This window comes from Xiphophorus hellerii, chromosome 20, assembly GCF_003331165.1.
Source record: "Xiphophorus hellerii strain 12219 chromosome 20, Xiphophorus_hellerii-4.1, whole genome shotgun sequence".
Lineage (NCBI taxonomy): Eukaryota > Metazoa > Chordata > Actinopteri > Cyprinodontiformes > Poeciliidae > Xiphophorus > Xiphophorus hellerii.
Genome location: NC_045691.1, coordinates 26,446,868 through 26,466,025, shown reverse-complemented (window position 1 = coordinate 26,466,025; position 19,158 = coordinate 26,446,868). Strand labels below are relative to the sequence as shown.

At 40.9% G+C, this 19,158-nt stretch overlaps 1 protein-coding gene across 3 annotated transcripts; it reads left to right on the top strand.

The window, feature by feature from the left end:
- Positions 1-3,082: 3,082 nt before the first annotated feature.
- LOC116710865 (bone morphogenetic protein 7-like) lies at positions 3,083-18,789 on the top strand. Of its 3 annotated transcripts, none has more exons than XM_032550145.1 (8): positions 3,083-3,689; positions 9,916-10,105; positions 12,524-12,616; positions 13,515-13,663; positions 14,632-14,838; positions 14,923-14,996; positions 15,080-15,190; positions 15,279-18,789. In XM_032550145.1, exons 1-8 carry the CDS (start codon positions 3,305-3,307, stop codon positions 15,426-15,428), a joined length of 1,359 nt encoding a protein of 452 aa, XP_032406036.1. In that variant the 5' UTR covers positions 3,083-3,304; the 3' UTR covers positions 15,429-18,789. The 3 variants fall into 3 exon arrangements, with proteins under 3 accessions (XP_032406036.1, XP_032406037.1, XP_032406038.1); XM_032550147.1 differs by lacking the exon at positions 3,083-3,689 and adding an exon at positions 5,234-7,730; XM_032550146.1 differs by lacking the exon at positions 12,524-12,616 and having other exon boundaries at positions 3,092-3,689.
- Positions 18,790-19,158: the final 369 nt, after the last annotated feature.

Here is a 19,158-nt window from a genome sequence, read left to right as displayed (position 1 = left end):
GATTGTCCTAATTTTTCTGTAAGCGTTTCGCATATTTCATAACTACAAACCTCAACATGTTTCAAAAGGAGTTGAAAGAGAATGAAAACCTGTCGTCTAAAAGGTTTGGTGTGTGTATAGGTATTCAGGCTCCTTCACCTTTTGAAAATAGTTCGGTGTTCTTTAAATTTGTGCTTGTGCCACTATAGGGATGGTGTGTTCACGGCCAGGATGAGTGTTAATTTTAGCTGAGAATAAACTAGATTTAAGTGACATGGCTCTGACTTTAATTTTAGGGCACCAGGGATGAGTCACATTGCGTGACCTGCATGTGTCGGTGCATCTTAACACAAATGCATATGATATTTTTCAGATTTTTATATTAAAATAATAATTTTAAAAAACATGTCAATTTCTTTCATATTTTATTATATTACACAATACTGTTTACATTTTAATGAATGCAAAATATTATTCATAGATTATGTAGAATCTGTTTTTTTTAGTCATGATACTAACTCCCTAAAGATATCAGCATATGATAAAAAAAAGGTACGAAATGTTGTGTTTATGTCACTTAAAACAACAGAAAAGTCTGCCTTACATTGTGTAGCTGTGTCTGTTTACATCCAGAGACAATTAAATGAATTTAGAGAAACAAACTGTAGTCTAAATAATTACAGCTAAGGGGATGCTGAGGTTTACAAATGTTTGTGTCCCACTTGGACGACTCGTGAGTTAATTTGAGTTTACGAGGGACGAGTCGCATTACGTGACCTGCATGTGTAAACAACTTCAGCTGCGTAATGTCTGCTGCGGCTCAAACCGTCTTTTCTGCTAATTCAGAAGCTGCTGCTCATGAAAGTCACATTTTGAAGATAACATAAAATTTTGTTTTATTTTATGGGGATTTTATTAGATGAACCAGTGCAAAGCAGTAGATAATTGTGAAAAGAAAAGAAAAAGATGGCTTTCAACTTTTTTTTATGAATATAAATATTTCAGCACCAGTTACACTGATGATTTGAATTAAAATCCATTGTTATGTCCTGTTACGACTCTGAAGTGTGTTTGTTGTTTTTCGTGCGTTCCAGTAATGAATAGTAGGTGAGTATTGGGATCAACGTTGTGGAAGTCACAGTGTTCTGCCAAGATGACAGGGTGTGTTACTTTTGCCATGACGATACCGCCTCGTTTATTCATTGTTTTGCTTTTTTGAATTTAAAGTTCATCTGTCTGCTTAAGGATGGGGGGAAAAAAAGTAAATTCTACAATAAAAATCGGCTTCAGCTGTGGTAAAATTACGGGTAAAACACTTTTGCTTTCATGTTTACATGGCATTGTTTTGGTTGATTTTATGGTTAGAAATGGTCCTGGAATCAATGAAACGTTTTAACTTAAGGAATCGCTGTTTTCACTGCAACTTCATATCATATTTATAGTTCTGCGGTTTTTGGGTTTTTTTTTTTTTTATCGTTTACTGATTTTTCCTGCCACAATTTTACAGTTTATTGGTGTGAATATACGGGTATTTGTTTTTAGGGCAGAGACCTTGAACACTGTTCCAGAGCTGCGTTGATGGCTTAGTTCAAAGCATGCGGCCTAGTCAAAGTAGAGACCTAATTCTGATTGCGTAAACCTTAAGTTTGAGAATAGTATGAAAAGTAAAAAATGGAGAAAAAAAAGAAAAGAATTGCAAACCTGGTAAAGCTCAAAATACTTGAAATAAATACACATGTACATATAATATTTTAGATTTGTACTTTAAAGTGACTTCAGAGTTCATGCCTTCTCTTTGCGCTGGTTCACCTCATAAAGCCTCACGAAAACGCAACAAAGGCAACAGGTGACATGTGACAAATGCGAAAAACTAAATTGAAGGTGTACAAATAGCAGCGGTGTTTCCTCTCATGCTTTACTTAAGCCGCAGTAAAGCTGGCCTCGCTTCTCACCTGCTCCCCTGCTCTGTGAAAGCGGAGCTGCGGCGTCTCTTTGGAAGCACATTTGCATGTCCCGTCATGCACCCAGACTACCGCTGATCACTCAGCAATTAGGGCGGGCCTCCCTTTATTGTCTCGGTTCAAAGAATTTCTGCGCCGTAAAGGGGATTAGGGGATTTGCCCCTTTTTCAATGCAGATTGTTCACAACAATTCAAACCACTTTATGATAGACAGATAGGGGGGGAGGGTTTGTGTAAGAGCTGGCCTCGGAGTCCCGAAATGCAAGAAAAGGACTTTAAATGCCGAACTACTTGATCTGGCTTTAAACCAGCAGCACCTGAAGCAGCCTCATCCAAACCAGACGGCACTCTGACCCCGAGCCTTCAACGGAATATCAAAGCTTCACACCCATTCATTTAAGATAAATGGCACTTTGTGTCTTCCATCCGCTCCTCCGTGCACTGTAAAAAAATAAGTTTTAGAGGGTACTAAATGCTGGCTATCAAAAATAATTGGTATTTTAATTTGTGAATGGAATATTTAACAGTTCAATTGTATCACAATGAGCTCATTTGTGTTTTCAAAAATAATAATAAAAATAAAAAATAATAATAAAAAATTCTTAACACACACATTTTTCTTTTTGTAATTCTTATTTTTGTCGTACCCATCCAAGCAGCAGGTGAAGAGTTTTATCATCAGTGAAACATAAATTCACTTAGCAAAGGCGCAGAACTGCCCTAACACTCGAACTGCATCATCGTTTCTGTTTGTAAGTTGGATTTATTTCGGAAATACAACAAGATTTGTCCCCGAATCGTCAGGAAAATGACCTATATGTCACCCTTGTTAGAGAAGATTTTTAAAACCTTCTTCTATTTTGGTTTCTTTTAAACAAAGCAGGGGAAAAAAAATCCAATAAGACGTTAGGAGAAGAAAATTTAGTTCAATTCACATTAGTTCACGTTTGTGAACAAAAATGGTTGAAATTTAACCCATTTATTTTGGTGTCTTTCGTCTGTTAAACGTGTGTCTTTTTTTACTGGATTAAATCTTTAGAAAACCTTGTGGAGAGTTTGTTGTTTAAATGTCGCGTGTCGCCCCTCCTCTGACGCAGCGCCGTAATAAAAATCTTTTCCCCGTGGAGCCGTCAGAGGAGCGCGCGCGGCTGTATCACGGCTGCACGCTGCCGCGCAAACGGGGAATTATGAATGAATGAATGACACACGGCGTTGATAGTGGGCGGCGTGTTGTTTTTTTTTTTTTTTAACTCTCTGCACATGTCCGAGGACCGCCTGGGGAACAGATCGCATCTCCGGCGTCTCCTTTAAGGATTAGAGCCGTGCGTAAAAGTTGGGAGAGTTTAAAAGAAACATAAACTAAAATGCTTGTGGCTCTGCTCCTGCTGTCGTGCTGGGGATCCTGCGCGTCGGCCACGCGCGTCTCCTTCTCCAACTTCTCCGTGGACAGCGAGGCGCGCTCCAGCTTCATCCACCGGAGACTGCGGAGCCAAGAGCGCAGGGAGATCCAGCGGGAGATCCTCTCCATCCTGGGCCTGCCACAGCGCCCGCGGCCGCACGCCCACACCAAGCACAACGCCGCGCCGACGTTCATGCTGGATCTGTACAACACCGTGTCCACGGAGGCAGAGCCGCGCGCTGTCTCGCGGTACAGGGCGGTTTTGCAGGGTCAGGCGTCGGCGGCGGTGAGCCAGCAGGACAGCCGCTTCCTGGACGACGCGGACACGGTGATGAGCTTCGTCAACCTCGGTGAGCGCTCACACTGATTATTATTATTATTATTACTATCGTAACAATTAAGCTGCTGCTGTGTGTGAGACATGGAAATGTTTAATCTGGAAAACATTACAGCAAGTTCATATTTAATAGCACCGCATTCCTGATGGGCTAAGTAATCCCCCCCCCAAAAGTGATTTTGAAAAAACAAGACAAAAAGCAAACAAATTTTTCCCCCAAAAATATGATTTAGGCAAAAAACAAACATTAAAAAAAATAAATAAAAATAAATCACTTCTTAGACCATTATTTTAGGACGGTGACGCTATATGACGTCATCCATAAAGAACAACAAAACGTTTCATACGTAAAGAAAGAACATCCTCTATCATTTGTCAGTGTTTACGTGCAAGATCACAATAAAACATCAAAAAAAAACAGAACAAAATAATAATTAAAAAAAAAAAAACCTTCGATGAAGCCAAATTAATGTCGGAATGTGTGGGAAAAACAAAGAAAATCCACATTTCAGTAGCTTTTTCAGCCTCCTTTAACAGCAATATTTTGGATTAATTTTTTTTTATTTTTATTTATGATCAATGGCTTTTCTTTTTTTACTTAAAAAATTCATTGGTATACAGATTAGGTCATTTCCCAGTGAGTTCCAGAGCCCAGGGCCAAATCATCAGCACTCCACCACCGTGCTTGACATTTGTGTTGGTCCTGGTGCAGGCTGTGCTCTGAGCAGCCGGGCTTCTCGTTTTTTTGGGGGGGTCTCAGCAGTTCAAAGAACATTGTTCCAGAAGTTTTGTGGTTCATTACAACGCAGCTGGGCAAACCCACAATGTTCGGCCCTTAAGTCGTTTTGGAGAGAAGACTCTTTTATTGTGGCATTCCTGCTGAAACAGCCGTTCGTCTTTCATGACTTTCTTTTTTTGGAGTTCTTTGTAATTGTACTGTCATTAAATTCAACTTTCTTAACATGCTAAGTGATGTATGAAGAGAGTTGGATACTCTGGCGATGGCCTTTCAATGCCTGGGAAGATTGTTTCAAATGTCTTGCGCTCGTAAATCATCTTTCTGTGTGAAGAATAATTGTGATCATAAAACTCGCTCCATGTTGAATTTCTCCTCTAAGACTGCTCACGCTGTTGTCTTTTGTTCTTGGTAACACACTTTTTATCTCGTGTGTTAATTCACGAGATGATCGAAAGGAGAACATTTGCACTTTTGCTGAGGTGATCACAATTGCTGATTTTCACTTGGCAGCACCCGATTCCTTTGCTCTTAAAGGGGCAGCATCATGAATTAACTAGGCACATAATGCCATATTAGAGCACAATCAAGTAACTATGTTCCCTTCAGTTGCTATAGAAATGCTGAAGGTATTAAATGTGACTCAAAAGACATCTGAATTTGTGTTTCAGTGCCTTGAAACTGGGCCTCTGTCGCTTTAAAAACTCCTGCTCTTTCTGAAATTCCGCCTTCAGGAAGTCAGCACAACATGGCTCCTCTATTAACCCTTAAATAACGTTTTTACCAACGTTTCACTGAGAAGTAGCTTGATTAAAGTGCTGACCAATTGCACAGCTCCTGCTAATTGCTGCTGGCTAGTCTGAAGGAGCTGAGTGGGGGAGATACAAACGATAGCAGCTCTGAAGGTGAGCTTGGAAACCGCAGCTCAGAGAAGGAGCTTCATCCTCGAAGGCGGTGCTACGTCCACTCAGGCGTTTGGTACATCTGAATGGTTGCCATGGGAGATTAAAGGATTTCTTAAACATGCATGAAAGAATGAAGGCAACACCGCAGGTGTGGATTTGATAAGGGGATAACATTATTACATGTCGTAAAGCTCTAAGTAATAATTTTAAAACTTAATACTGCCCCATTAAGGGACTATCAGATATTGAGGGTGTGGAAGCTGTCACGCGGTTTTGAGGCTAAATTCAAATGAATTTGGAACATGGTAGAAACCAGTTCTTATTGATTCCTGACACTGCAAACTGTATAATTAAAGGACAGTGTACTTCCTTTCAAAACATATACCTGTACATTGTTACCCGTGGGTCACTTTTGTTGCGATAAATTGTTGCCATGCTGCACACGTTGTGGCCACATGCATACATCGGATTTCTCTGCTCAACCTTACAAATTAACGTGTGACTGTGAGTTTCCTGCAGTTATCAGAGCCGCCGCTGTGCATTGTGCTCCAGCGGTTTTGATCAGTCGGGGACAGATGAAAAGTCGGGGAAACTGAAGTGGCATTGAGTTAATAAAGGGAGGAATCCAAGTTGTTTGCCTTAGAGGAGGAAAGCTCTGAAGTGTGTGTGTGTGCGTGTGTGTGTGTGTGTGGGTGAAGCAGCAGGCGGTATGGTGTTTGTGCTTGTTTTGTTACACTAGCAAACCTGCCTCGGGGCGCGGACCGGGTGGAGAGAATGAAACTAGTTTTTGCCACCCCTCTTATCAGCAGCGGGTTTCAAAATGTTCACCCTAAGTCAACGGTAAAACAATCGGACGTCGTGAGAACGTCCCATTCCGTGCAGCTATAGCGGTGAACTTTTCACTGCAGCTAACGAGATGTGGAAATATGTTTCCAAACACCAAAGGCACATTCATGCGGTTTCACATTTGGAGAGTTCTGAGGCAGGAGTGGGAGAAAAAAAGACAAAATACAGACAATTAGTGGGTGGCATTTCTTCTTTCGAGCTCACTTCGCCCAGCTGTTTTTCTCCACCGCATTTGACTGAAGGCATTGTTTCCTGGTGGCTTTGCAATCGTTTCAAGACGTCCCTCCAAACGTGACACGCCGATGCTGCCGATGATTTGAGATGGGACATAAATGGCAAACAGGCACGCTGTAAATAAACACTTCGGTGCGTGGTCGCGCTGTTATGCGGTGCCAGCAAAAGCAGTAAGTCATGAAGGCGGTAATCAGTAGGTGGGAGATCTAACAAACCAGCACCCTCCGGTTGGATTTCATAAGCGCTCTGATGATTAAAGGCCGGTTGTGACAATTGATTTGGTCTACTTTTCAAAAAAACGAAAATTAATAAAATCTCCTTAACGTGAGGTCTGTCTCATGTTGTTAGGGGACGATTAATCGAATAACCTTTCAGAATCACTCCTTGAAAATCCTAACAATTGAAGGACTGTTTAGTCATTTTAACCTATTATTTTTGGTTGAACACTTCACCCAGTGTTCTCCACATGAACCGTATGAATTTATATCTGGTGAAGATGCAGCTGACGAGTTGCAGAAGAATGGAGAAATACTTTTTGAACCAAAGCAGGAAGAAACAAGCTTAGACGATAGTAAAATGGGTCATTTTGATATTTACTTTAATTGTGCTATAAAACTTCACGCACCTACTTATTTATTACTCGATTTATGTGTGTTTTATTTAATGGTTGTCGTCGTTTTTTATGTATGAATATCAAACATCATCGTCAAAGTTTCCAGAAGGAGGCCGACGCCACTTTCACCAGGATGTTTGGAGTTCTACATCAATAAGAAATTTCACAATTCACTTCACTTATCAAATAATAACCTTTCATGAAGCGTAATTACGACCTCAGACTTTGCGACGAAATTGATTTAGTGTTAAAAAAAAAAAAAAAAAAGTCCATATAGGTTCATTATAGCCGTGCTGCTGTGTGGCCCCGCAGCGTCGGGAGCAATCTGTAGTGTCGAAATGTCTCCCAGAGGGAAGTTTGCATATCTGAGGTCTGATCTGTGCAGCTAATGGGCCCAAACGTAAACACACCAAGTCCTTACAAGCAATTATTGCTTTCATAAAATCACCCCTCGTTCCCCCTGCAGCATTTAATTGCGGTCAAACAAATGACTAGCAGGGTTCAGAATGCGGCACTCGGGGCTCCTGGCATGTGTGTGTTTTTATGTTAAGAGGAGTTTTTAGAGGACTGTGAGTCATCGTGCGGTGCCGTAAAAGAAACGTTCCCGATTTTTTTTTCTTCTTCTTCTTCTTTTTTAACGTCAGGGGCCATGAGAAGATGTAAGGATGTTCCTCTCAGATATCCGCAAACCGTCCGCGGGATCTCCGGATGATGTCATCGGTATGGATGGATGGTTGGCGCTTCAAACTAAAAGGGCGAGAGAGATCTCTACTTCTCAAGGGCGCACCTGGTTGCTAAAGAAACATCTCACCGCTTTTTTTCCTGCTTTTTATTTATTTCTTTTTTAACTATTGGGGAGGGAAAAAAAAACAAAAAAAATCTTCAGGATGGGTGGAAACCTTTGTGGTGCCACCGGTTACCGCTGTTCCGCTTTCTTCTCTCCAATCAAAAGGAAATCACTGCGCGGCGACGCATTGCGAGATGATTACGGAGGTGTGGCGGGAGCCGACCCAGGCGGTGAGGGCGCGCATGAAATTGCCGTGTGGCTTTCCGTACTTTTGGTGTTGCGCGTTCGAGGAAGCGCACTTGCTGCTGCGGTTTTCCGGGCAGAGCCCGAGCGAGGCCTTTTCTTGTGGTCAGCACATGTGTGCGATTTTAAACGGAGAGCCAAGGCGAGCCACGAATGTGTTTTTATCTTCACTCCACCCCCCATAGTGGCATTTAAGGTGTGTGTAGGCGTGTGTGTGTGTGTGTGTGTGTGTGTGTGGGGGGGGGGGGGGGGGGGGGGGGGGGGGGGGGGGGGTTGAGTTAAATAATGTTTACATTAGTCATTATTCCACTCATGGAAGTAGGATTTTTATTTTCTTTCCTGACAGAGCGCTTCCAAGCTTGCGGGAAGCGGAACACCCAGCAGAGGGACGTTTAAATAAACAAGTTTACCGCTGACTGGTTTACCATAATAAACTGCTTTTTATTATGCCTTTTATTGCCATATGCCCCCCCACAATTGAATGTATCTCATTTGGGATTTTATAGGGCAGACCTGGGGTCACCACCTTTCACAATCCAAAGCACTGTATTTGCCTCTCGGTCTGATGATATACAATTGGGTCAGAGCTGCAAAAATATGCAACTCTTCTAAAAAAAAAAATAAAAAAAAAAAATTTTAAAAAGGGTAACACCAACTTTTATACATGTGTACTACAGGAAATTTGTTTTTATTTTTTAATAAAAAAAATAAATTTTTGTTTGGGTGATTTTAGAAAAAATTTAACTTGCATAAAAAGTTAATAATAATAATAATAATAATAATAATAATAATAATAATATCCTGTGACACTCTATGGTGTATTTTGGAGACTGATGACACCAAAATGCACCACAGGAGATCACTTCTACCTGTAGCCTTCAGATTTTGATTTTGAGTCTTTAAATCTAAGTTTTCCATGGACTAATTTATAGATTCATTCGTAGATTAATGCGCATGCTTGTCCTTGTCTTATTTTTATTTAGTTTTTTAATATATATATTTAGTCATATTTAAATTGCTTACAATATCACACTTATTTATATATAATTAAAAACATTTTTTTGTCACTTGTATATGTAAAGTACTATTGTATTTATTTATATATAACACATTGGATAAAGTAGCTTGTCAATGAATAAGCAATTTCCCGTTGGGAAACAATAAAGTCTATTCTATTTTATTCTTTTTTTAAACACATTTTTCCCATAAAGAAGTCAGTCTTTGCGAACAAAATTGCAAAAAAAAGGACAAAGTTTGTAATCTAATATAACATTTTTTTTTTAAATTAATTAATTATTATTAATACTATTTATTTATTTTTACAAACATTCATGTAATTAAAACATCTTATTAGCAGATCTGTAAAGACTGGGGGGCTTTATTAGAGACGATTGATGAAACAACAGTATCATGTAGAGCGCGCAACACAGACAGGTGAGAGTCAAAGTTGTGGAGATTATTTGTGCAGAGCCAAGTTTTGCCTTAAAGGGGAAAAAATGAGAGGTAGAAAGCTTGAGTTGCATAAAAAAAACAACAAACAAAAAAGAAATTCCAGTGGCAGTTTGCAGAGAAACAGCAAATGTGGAGAGCAAGGCTCTCTGAACAGACGAGGCTTGGTGGTGGATCATCCTGAACACACCATTTAGAAGGTAAAGCATGGTGGTGGTACCATCATGCTCTGGGGAAGCTTCTGCTTGCCAGGGAATCAGGTCAAACTTGATGGGAAGACGGATGAACTTTGGGCTAATTCTCTGAAGAGAACCTGCATGTGTGAGTAGTGGCATCGTCATTTGGACGAAGTTTAAATCAGAAGCTTTCTGTCACGACTGTCTCTCTCTCTCCGTCTCCCTCTCTCTCCCTTTCTCCACCTGCCAGTTGATGGGGATCGTGACCTCCTGGTCCGGCCGCACGCGCAGGCGTTTCGGTTCGATATTTCCCGTATTCCAGAGGGCGAGGCCATCACTGCCGCAGAGTTCAGAATCTACAAGGACTTCATCCGGGAGCGTGACGGGAACGAAACCTTCCGAGTCAGTGTCTACCAAGTCCTCCAGGAGCCTCCAGACAGGTGAACATGTCCTGGTGTCACATTCTTCATTCCTGCTCAGCACATTTCATAGACGCCCCCCCTCCCTCTCTCCCCTCCCCAACGCCCTGACAGTACTAACCACAAGAGAGTTAAGCGTCTTGTTTTCCATCACTCTTTCATTAACGATTGTGTCAAAACTTTCTGCAGTTTTGGGGTCGAACAGACTGGATTTTAATCGGTTGGGTCTGACTTAAACGAGCTCCAGACTTGTTTATCGCAATTTAAAAAGAAAAATAAATAGTGCTAACACGAGGATACGTTTAATTTCTCTGAGATGGACTTCAGCATTGTGCAGGGTGGTGCTTCCATCGTGACGAGGTAGAAGTCCCTTAACTCGCTCGCGCTTAGCAAAACGAATGGAAAACATTTTCCAGGCGACCTTTAAAGTGCTATAAACGTCGGATCGGTTTGTCCGATTATCCTCAGATGGTCTAGATAAGCACCCGGGCCCCACACATGCCACTTCAGCTCACGTGAATGTCAGAGCCCAAATGCTTCTGCAGACAGACATTAGTGTTAATTACAGAAAACACAGAGACTTTCTCTGCGGCAATTTTTGGCCTCACCGTATCCAAACAGGACTGTTCTCAGGAGACCTGCAATTTCGCCGCACTCCTCGCACCACAAGTGATACCAAATATCCCTTGGACGTCACGTGTAGTTACTCCTTCGTTTTGCCGGTCTTGCTTGCTGTGTTTTGTTTGCCAGCTTCTGTTTTGCTTCTTCTTTGCCACTTTCGATATTTAAAATACCGACTTTAATTACAGCTCGACGAGCAACTCCTAAAATTACACCTTCTCGGACTAATCTAAACATCAGGCACTTAGAACACAACCGTTGCTGTAACGTTTGGATGAAAGAGGTCTTGAGCTTTTGCGTTGCTCCCCCCGCCCTCCGAATCCCAGTAAATCTGCTGTTCTGTGGAACAAGTCTTGTAAAAAGTTGCCATTTGAGCAATCATTTCTTTCATGCTGCAACAAAACAATCAGCAATTGTCTTGTGGTATTCTTCTCCGATGGAATAGACAACATATTTTTATCCTTTTCGGTTCTTTGGCGTTGACTAGGGTTTTTTTTTTTCAAAAGGGGTGATTCAGTAATGACCTTATTTTTTTCTTAAATCTATATTTTCTTTCGGTCTTTAAACAAAAACACATACAAAAGGCTAGTTAGACAACAGAAAGACTGAAATGTTATCCTCACAGGCAAAGGGTAAAAAATAATTGAAGAAAATGTTCAAACATGTAACTACTTCTATATAAAATGTTTCCGAAGTCATTCTCACACTATATTTATCTATGCCAGTGTATCAACACAAATTAGTGCCTAATTATTAATTGTAAGACAAATCATACCTGATTTTCACTTGTAAACATCTTAAAAGAAGGATTATTTTCCCTGAACTTCTTAAAAAAAAAATCCAATGCAACCAACTGTCTTCAAAAGCCACTTCATTGGGAAGCAGAATCCACAAATCCAGCTGTTCTGCAAAGGCCTCAGAGGTTTATTAGAGAACAATAATGACCACATGTCAGATTAAGGAACACAGCAGACAAGTCGGGGATTAAGTTGTGGACTAGTTTAAGTCAGGGTTGGGTTGTAAAATAGAATCCCAAACTCCGAACATTTAACGTAGCACTGTTTTGACGACTCATCTGAAAATGGAAAGACTTTGGCACAACCACAAACATACCAAGTCATGACCTTCTACCTAAACTGACAGGTGGACCAATGGGAGCATTAGTCATAGAGAAGAGGTCCAAGATCTTGGACGGTGGGGGAGCTGCAGAGATCTGAGAACGGGTTAACCTGACAACTGTTTGTCCTTAAGAAAACCGACTTTTACGGGGGAAAAGTTGAAAGAAAGCCATGAAAAGTCTCATCTACCATTTGTACCAAGTCATACAACAACAGCGGGAGTCGCATGAGTAGATTTAGATTGATTGAGACCGAAGTCCAATTTAGCATTTCCGCTATAATCTGAAGATTGATTCTCGTAGATGCTTTATTTAGCCTTTAGCTTTAGCTTAGATCTTTAGCTGATCTGCAACAAGGAATGGACAACAGTTCGATAGGCAACGTTTGTGGAGACATAGCGCCAGAGACTTGCAGCTGCAATTGTTGCAAAATGTTTTATGGTTGATGCGACTACGGTATCAACGTTCAAGAACAACATCATCTGCGTACAACATGCACATTTTGAACTTATTCTAAATTGTTCCACAGTGACATTCAGCCTTTCTGTATGGAAAGAGCCAACAGCATGAATAAGAGTAAAAAACTTCATTTCCATTAAAAAAGGGTGATCATTGTGGTGCCAGAAGGTCGGTACTTAGGTGTTTGATTTGGGTCAGTCAGTCTGACGATGGTAGTAAAATAACACCATTGTCATTCACAGACAACCCCAAACAGACCCGAAGGCAGCAGGACAAGTCACCCTGACGTCTGCAAGCAGCTCAATTGTCTTTGAAATTCCTTACAAAGACGAGAGGTCTGAGAGCTGAATCCCTGTTTATGCGAAAACCGCTTTTGGCGAGTGATCTAGCTTTTTTTTTCTTCTTAAAAATCATATATACAGCTCTTTATAGGTTTATGTTTGATTAAAATCAACATTGCTCTTTTATTCTTTGAACTACTGACAACATGTCTCTGAAATTCCAACCAAAAATTTAGCATTTATTTGAAGAAAATAAGAAATGGTCCGAATAATAAAAAAAAAAGATGCCGCACTTTCAGATCTCAAATATGCAAAGAAAACAAGTTAATATTCATTTAGAAACAACAAAACTAATGTTTTAACTCAGGAAGAGTTCAGAAATCAATATTTGGTGGAATAACCAGCAGGTTTTCAATGGGGTTCAGTGCAGTGGGCTCTTCATTTTTTCCAGAGCTGTATATTATAATCTAAACACCAAATATTTTTTTTTTATACATTTTAAAAGACAAGTTTGTTTTTGTTAAATAAAGGAGGTATCTAAACGTCACTGTCTTGCATGTTTTCTCAACCCAGGAAAGGTTTAAATCTTCAATTATCTTGGTGTATAAAATAAAATATTTTTTTCTATTCTCAGCAGTAAAAACTGGATGTGTCATCTTTTACTTGAAAATGCTTGTTGTACTTTGCCAAGTTTAAAGCCCAAGTAAGACTGAGTTTATTTTAGAGTAAAAGTCCCTGGGTTTCTAATGTGAGATTACGTTTAGATTATTCATCTGTAACCTCTTTTCTCCCTTTTTGTTGAGTGGAGTCTACCAGCTGTAAAACAAGAACGCTGTCGACGTTCTTGTCGACGTTTCCCCCCCCCAAATGTTTTCAACAGGTGGAAACGCTTCAGCGTGCAGAAACATTAATGTTATTGATTGAATATCACATCACATTTTTGCTCTTCCAGCGATGTGGCACTGCTACTTCTGGATCAGCGAGACGTTTGGGCTTCAGATGACGGATGGCTTGTGTTTGATCTGACCGCTACCAGCACCTTGTGGCAGCTCAGCCCTGAGCAGAACCTGGGACTGCACCTGGTTCTCCAGGACAACAACAGTCAGTACCAACTGTTATCCTGCACTGGCATCGCAAAGTTTGTATTTACAGAAGATACATAGAACCAGAGCTAAACATTTACAAGGAATCTGGATAAAAGCTACTTTGTTCATTTTTACACTTTTTCTTGCTTTGGCAGCTACAAGGTCTGGAAGATTAATAATAGCAGAACCATAACTGCCAGTTCTTTGTGTAAATACCAATAAACTTTGGTCGATATCACCATTAAAGCCAGTTATTGAAGTTCAAGGGTTTATAAAATAGTGTTCTTATGATCTGAGATGATCTGTGCATTTTTCACATTTACTGTAGAAGAATAATTCCCAGTTTTGTTGGAGCTTAGATATGTATTTTTGCCACATTTAGCCAGCTCTTTATACTTTAAAATAAGATTAGGTACCGTTTCTATGAAGATGATACACAGCTCTACAATACAACGTCATCAGGGGACTTTGAACCCATCCATGCACTGAAGAGACGCTTAGAACTAGTCAGTGTGTGGATGTGGATGTGCCATACCTTCCTGATGTGGAACAAAAACAAAACTGGACTTATCAGCTTTGGACCTAAAGAGGAAAGTTCAAGAGTCAGCATGCGGCTTCTGTTATTACAGCTGGAAACTAGCGATCAGCCCTGAAATCTGGGTGTAGCGATGAACTCTGACCTGAACCTTCATCGCTACACAAAGACAGTTACAAAGTCGGCCTTCTATCAGCTGAAGAACATTTATAGAATCAAAGGTCTAATATCCTGTTTAGTGGCACTGATTACTGTAACCGCACTGCCTAAACAAATCAGACAGCTGTTGTTGATCAACATGTTTGGTGCGTATTTGCTTGATGATTTTGATGATGGCTTTTGACAAATTGGCTACAATGTTTTTATGACATAAAGCACTTTGAACTGCCTTGTTGCTGACATGTGCTGTACAAATAAACTGGACTTGACTTAAATCTTGCCCTGCAAAGGCCAGAAGAGGAATCCCCGAAGAGCTGGGCTGCTGACTGGGAGTGGGCCTAAAGACAAGCAGCCCTTTCTCGTTGTGTTTTTTAAAGTCAACGAGGTGCGGTTCCGTGGCGCTCGCTCGGCCCCCGGCCAAAAAGGACGGCAGTCAAACCGCTCCAAACAACAGAAGGCGGTCCAAGAAGCACTGAGGGCAGCAGAGGCCGGAACTGGTACTTAAGACGTTAAATATTGCCAGCATGGCGCGATGGTCTCCCTGATGTTTTGTGCTAAAACTTTGGTTTTGCATGTTTCAGATGCCCTCGGATTATCAAAAGAGGGCTGTAAGAAACACGAGCTCTATGTCAGTTTCAGAGACTTAGGATGGCAGGTACAAAGCAAAGGATATCATTTTACACGCAGTTTTATTGTAGGCAGCGTCAGTTACTGTGGTTGTGGTTTTCCTCTGATCAGGACTGGATAATAGCGCCGGAGGGCTACGCTGCGTATTACTGTGAGGGCGAGTGTGCTTTCCCTCTCAACTCCGACATGAATGCCACCAATCACGCCATCGTGCAAACTCTGGTAAGTCCCAAACAGTCCCTGATCGCTGGTACTTTCACAACAGCCTCCACGTGCTCTGCAGATTAACTCGTACTTCCTCTAACCGCAGGTGCACTTCATCAACCCGGAGACAGTCCCCCAGCCCTGCTGTGCCCCAACGCAGCTCAATGGCATCTCGGTGCTGTACTTTGACGACAGCTCCAACGTCATCCTCAAGAAGTACCGCAACATGGTGGTCAGAGCCTGCGGCTGTCATTAACGGTTTTTTTAATGCCTGTTGCTCGACTTCTGCAAGTGTAAAAGAATGTCATGAGGCAGAAAGAGGAGTGGAGTGGCTGGACGCAAGAGAAGATGGACTCTCTGGTCTGCAAACGCTTGAGCCAAAGTGGTGAATCGCTATGACAAGGAGCAGCTACAGCAGACTATGTCTAAAAGGAGAAAATTTCAGACTTTTGAAGACTTTTCGAGAACAAACCAAACTTAGAGGAAGTTAACAGTTTGCAGAGATTGGATCTGAAGCATCACGTACTGGATTTGCAGTCTTCTGAATGAATCTGGGTTTCCTTGGTCAGGTGTGCGACGTTTGACAGCTGCCCACACTGCCCAGCCAAAAAATTAGTCACGCCGGATCGCCTTTAGCTTTACGGCACTCGTCGTCTGAAAACTTCCGCAGTTTGTCCAGATTTGCCTAACTTTTGTACCTCCATATTTTAGAGATGATGGGAGAGTCACACTGCTCTGCACATCCCAAAGATTCTCTGTTGAGTTAAGGTTTGACCGCACGCAACTACTCTTGCACAATTTGAACCCAATGGATCCTTGGATGATTTTTTTTTTATTTTTTAAGGGGACACGGCTGTTTAATTCTAATCCCTTGATTTTCCTTTGCGTTGTGCGTGTGGAAATGTTTTTTTACTTTTACAACTGAACATAGCCTTGAGTTGTTTTATTTTTTTAACAATTTAATTTCATGAAAAGCTTAAAGCCACAGGATGTAACTTTTACAAAAGTAAGTTTTTTCCATATTTGTTATGAAACGATCAAGCTCCTCCCAGTGCTGCCGTTGCTGTCTGAAGAGATGCACCGCTCCCAGTCAAAAACAACCAATCAGAGACAGGAGAAGGGTCTTAGTGCTGTCTATCATCCTCGTCTACGTGCTGCTAAATGTGTTAATGGCGGAGAAACAATTTACCGTTCCAGGAAAACCATTTATCCACCATCATCGATGCCCAGGTTAGCTAGCCTCAGCATTCATGGCAGGCAATGTGGTCAACCAGTCTAGAGAGAAAGGGGAAGGGTGTGAGTGGCATTCGTACATGAGTGATTGACAGCGCTAAGACCCTCCTTCGGGCTCTGATTGGCTGTTTCTGACTGAGTGGTGTATTTCTGCAGTTAGTACTGGGAACACTGGGAGAAGACAGAGGAGAAAGTTTATCACAGATTATCTGTCACAGTGTGATAACTTAAACAAATATGTAAAAACATCTTTTTCTATATGTACATACATATAAAAGCAACATACTTTAGCTTTAAGTAATCTTTTTCTATGAATGAAAACAATCGTGATAATTTTTTCCAAAAATATTTTTTACATAAAAATGATGGTTTTTCTTAATATTGATCCCAATTTTAAAAACGCATTGGACGGTTGTTGACTCCATTTCAGTAGTTCCAGCGATCATTTGCCTTTGCTTGATGCAGGCCAATAACTTGAGCTTCCTGGAGCCCATCGCCACATTTTCCATGATGCGTCTTCTTACATGGTTGTTCAAGAAATGAGATGCTACTCATCGCACTACTGAGGGTAAATAACTTGCCACCTGCTTTAAACTTACAATCCACGCTGTAATTATCCGGTGGGAGGCTCTTACCTATTTTCTTTGTTAAGTCCAGTTGATGACATGTTTTCCACCTGGCAGTGTAGATGGACAAGGTTGCAGTGATTCATCTTTATAGTGTCCATTACCTGTAAACAACAGTTGCCCTGAAGTATCAAACCAAAGCTGCAGAGGTTTAACTTTGCCTGATTAAAAAGGTCAACTGGAAACAGCGGATGCAGGCGGTGTTTTTATCTACAAGAACATTCACACATGGTCCTTTTGGGTTAGAAATGGCACAAAAACAAAAACTAAGTTAATTATGTAACTGGAACCAGCTAAATACCCTATCGGCTCAGAGAGTTGGTGTCACTTCATGTGTGTTTGTTTGCAGAACAACATGGAAAATCTACTGTTGCGCCTGGGTTCTGTGAAGTATTTATTGAACAAAAAGCTGCAGGTGGTGCCATTTCCTCAATCAGGAGCTCAAGAAATGAAGAGGGAGACAAAGCAAAGGTGGATTGAAAACCTCTCCGTGAGTTAGCTTTGCAGAGACGTGAACCAAATCAGCTCTTTGGTGAGTTATGGAAATCATTGCAAATCTTAATGAAAGGTCAAATATAAGAGAAGGGTTAGAAATTGTGAAATTGGAGTCCCTCTAGCTGGATGGATGGCTCGGTTTGAATTTTTTCTTCTTTTTACATTTCAGCAAATGGAGTTAAGATTTCAAAAACGAATATGTTAGTGGTGTCAAATCATTCAGACTGATCTCAATCTTAGGCAACAAAATAAAATAATGCTGCGAAAATATACTCTTTTGTGTGTGCAGAGAAAGACTAACGGATTAATAATAAAAGCATGGAATAGTTCAATGAATAGTAACTCTAAGATTTTGAATTAGAGATCAGATGCCGACCTGGCGACTAAAAAAAAACAAAAAAAAAAACAGCGTAAAATCTCTTTAGAGGTCTTGAATTAGGCCTCAACTTCAACATTGCTGTTTAGGTTCATGCGCAGCCATATTTTCTAATAGCGCTTACACTTAGTTAGCATAGTTGCACGCAACAAAAAATGTGGATCTGGTCGCAGCTGAAAACGTGATTTAATAATATTTATATTCTTCTGGTGCGTTCACATCAAACGTGTTTTGAGCGCCAGGCTTGTCTGGCTAACATTCAAAGTCTATGTGGAGGCACATCGGGGGCGCGTCATGGAGCGTTTTAGGCTTCTAGCATGGCGCGATTTGAACCGTTTGGCGCGTAAAGAGCGTCCAATGTGTGCGACAAATAGGCCGGCAACGGAAAACAACGGCTTGAGTGATTTTGACACGTTTGACACGGCTAACGCTAAGTGTAGAGCAAAATGTCTGCATTCAAAGTGCACACGCGTCAAACTTGAAGCGTCAGATGCATTTGGTGTGAAGTTGTAGTTTTTGTCCGTGTCAAAAAGTACACCTGCTCGTCAGTATTTATATTTTTGACGTGAATCCAGCCCTATTTATGCATGTGAATAAAAACGGATCACTTGATATTTCGTCCCACTCCTAACTCAAATGGAATTTGTTCGCTAAACTCGTCGCTGTTGCATTTTTCCATTTTATCTGTATTAGATCATAAACGCTTTCTTCATCCAGGTGTTGTCAGCTACAAAATGAAAACAAAGAGAGATAACAAGTGGGTGCAAATGCTTACAGATGAAGTCACGTGATTCACTCTTTAATTTCATCCCATTAAAAATTATTTGTGTGGTGTTGTTTTTTGTTTTTTTTACACAATTTCAACTTCAAAGAACCAGAAAAAAAAATCAAGTATCTCTGCTTGGTGCTTCCGTCGTGTCACGTCACAGCCCACACAAGTCAGAAACACAGATCCTACATTGAAGAGAGAGGTAGAACGAAGCTTTACAAGTGTTGCAGTTCAGAATCAGTCGGTTCACATGTTATTTGGCAGTAGAGGGTTGAACTTTAGATGCAGTGAAAGACCTGAGAGGCAGAAATCCCACAAAGGAGCAGATATTGTCAGAATTGCAAGAAAAAGAGTTTAAGTCGGAACAGTGCAACTCACCAAGGCAGCATCAGTTCATGCTTTGGTTCTCCGTTATCACTTAACGACATATTACATGACCTTTAACCCTGAGAGGTGAGCTCACCGTAGCTGTCCTCTTTAGCTGAGA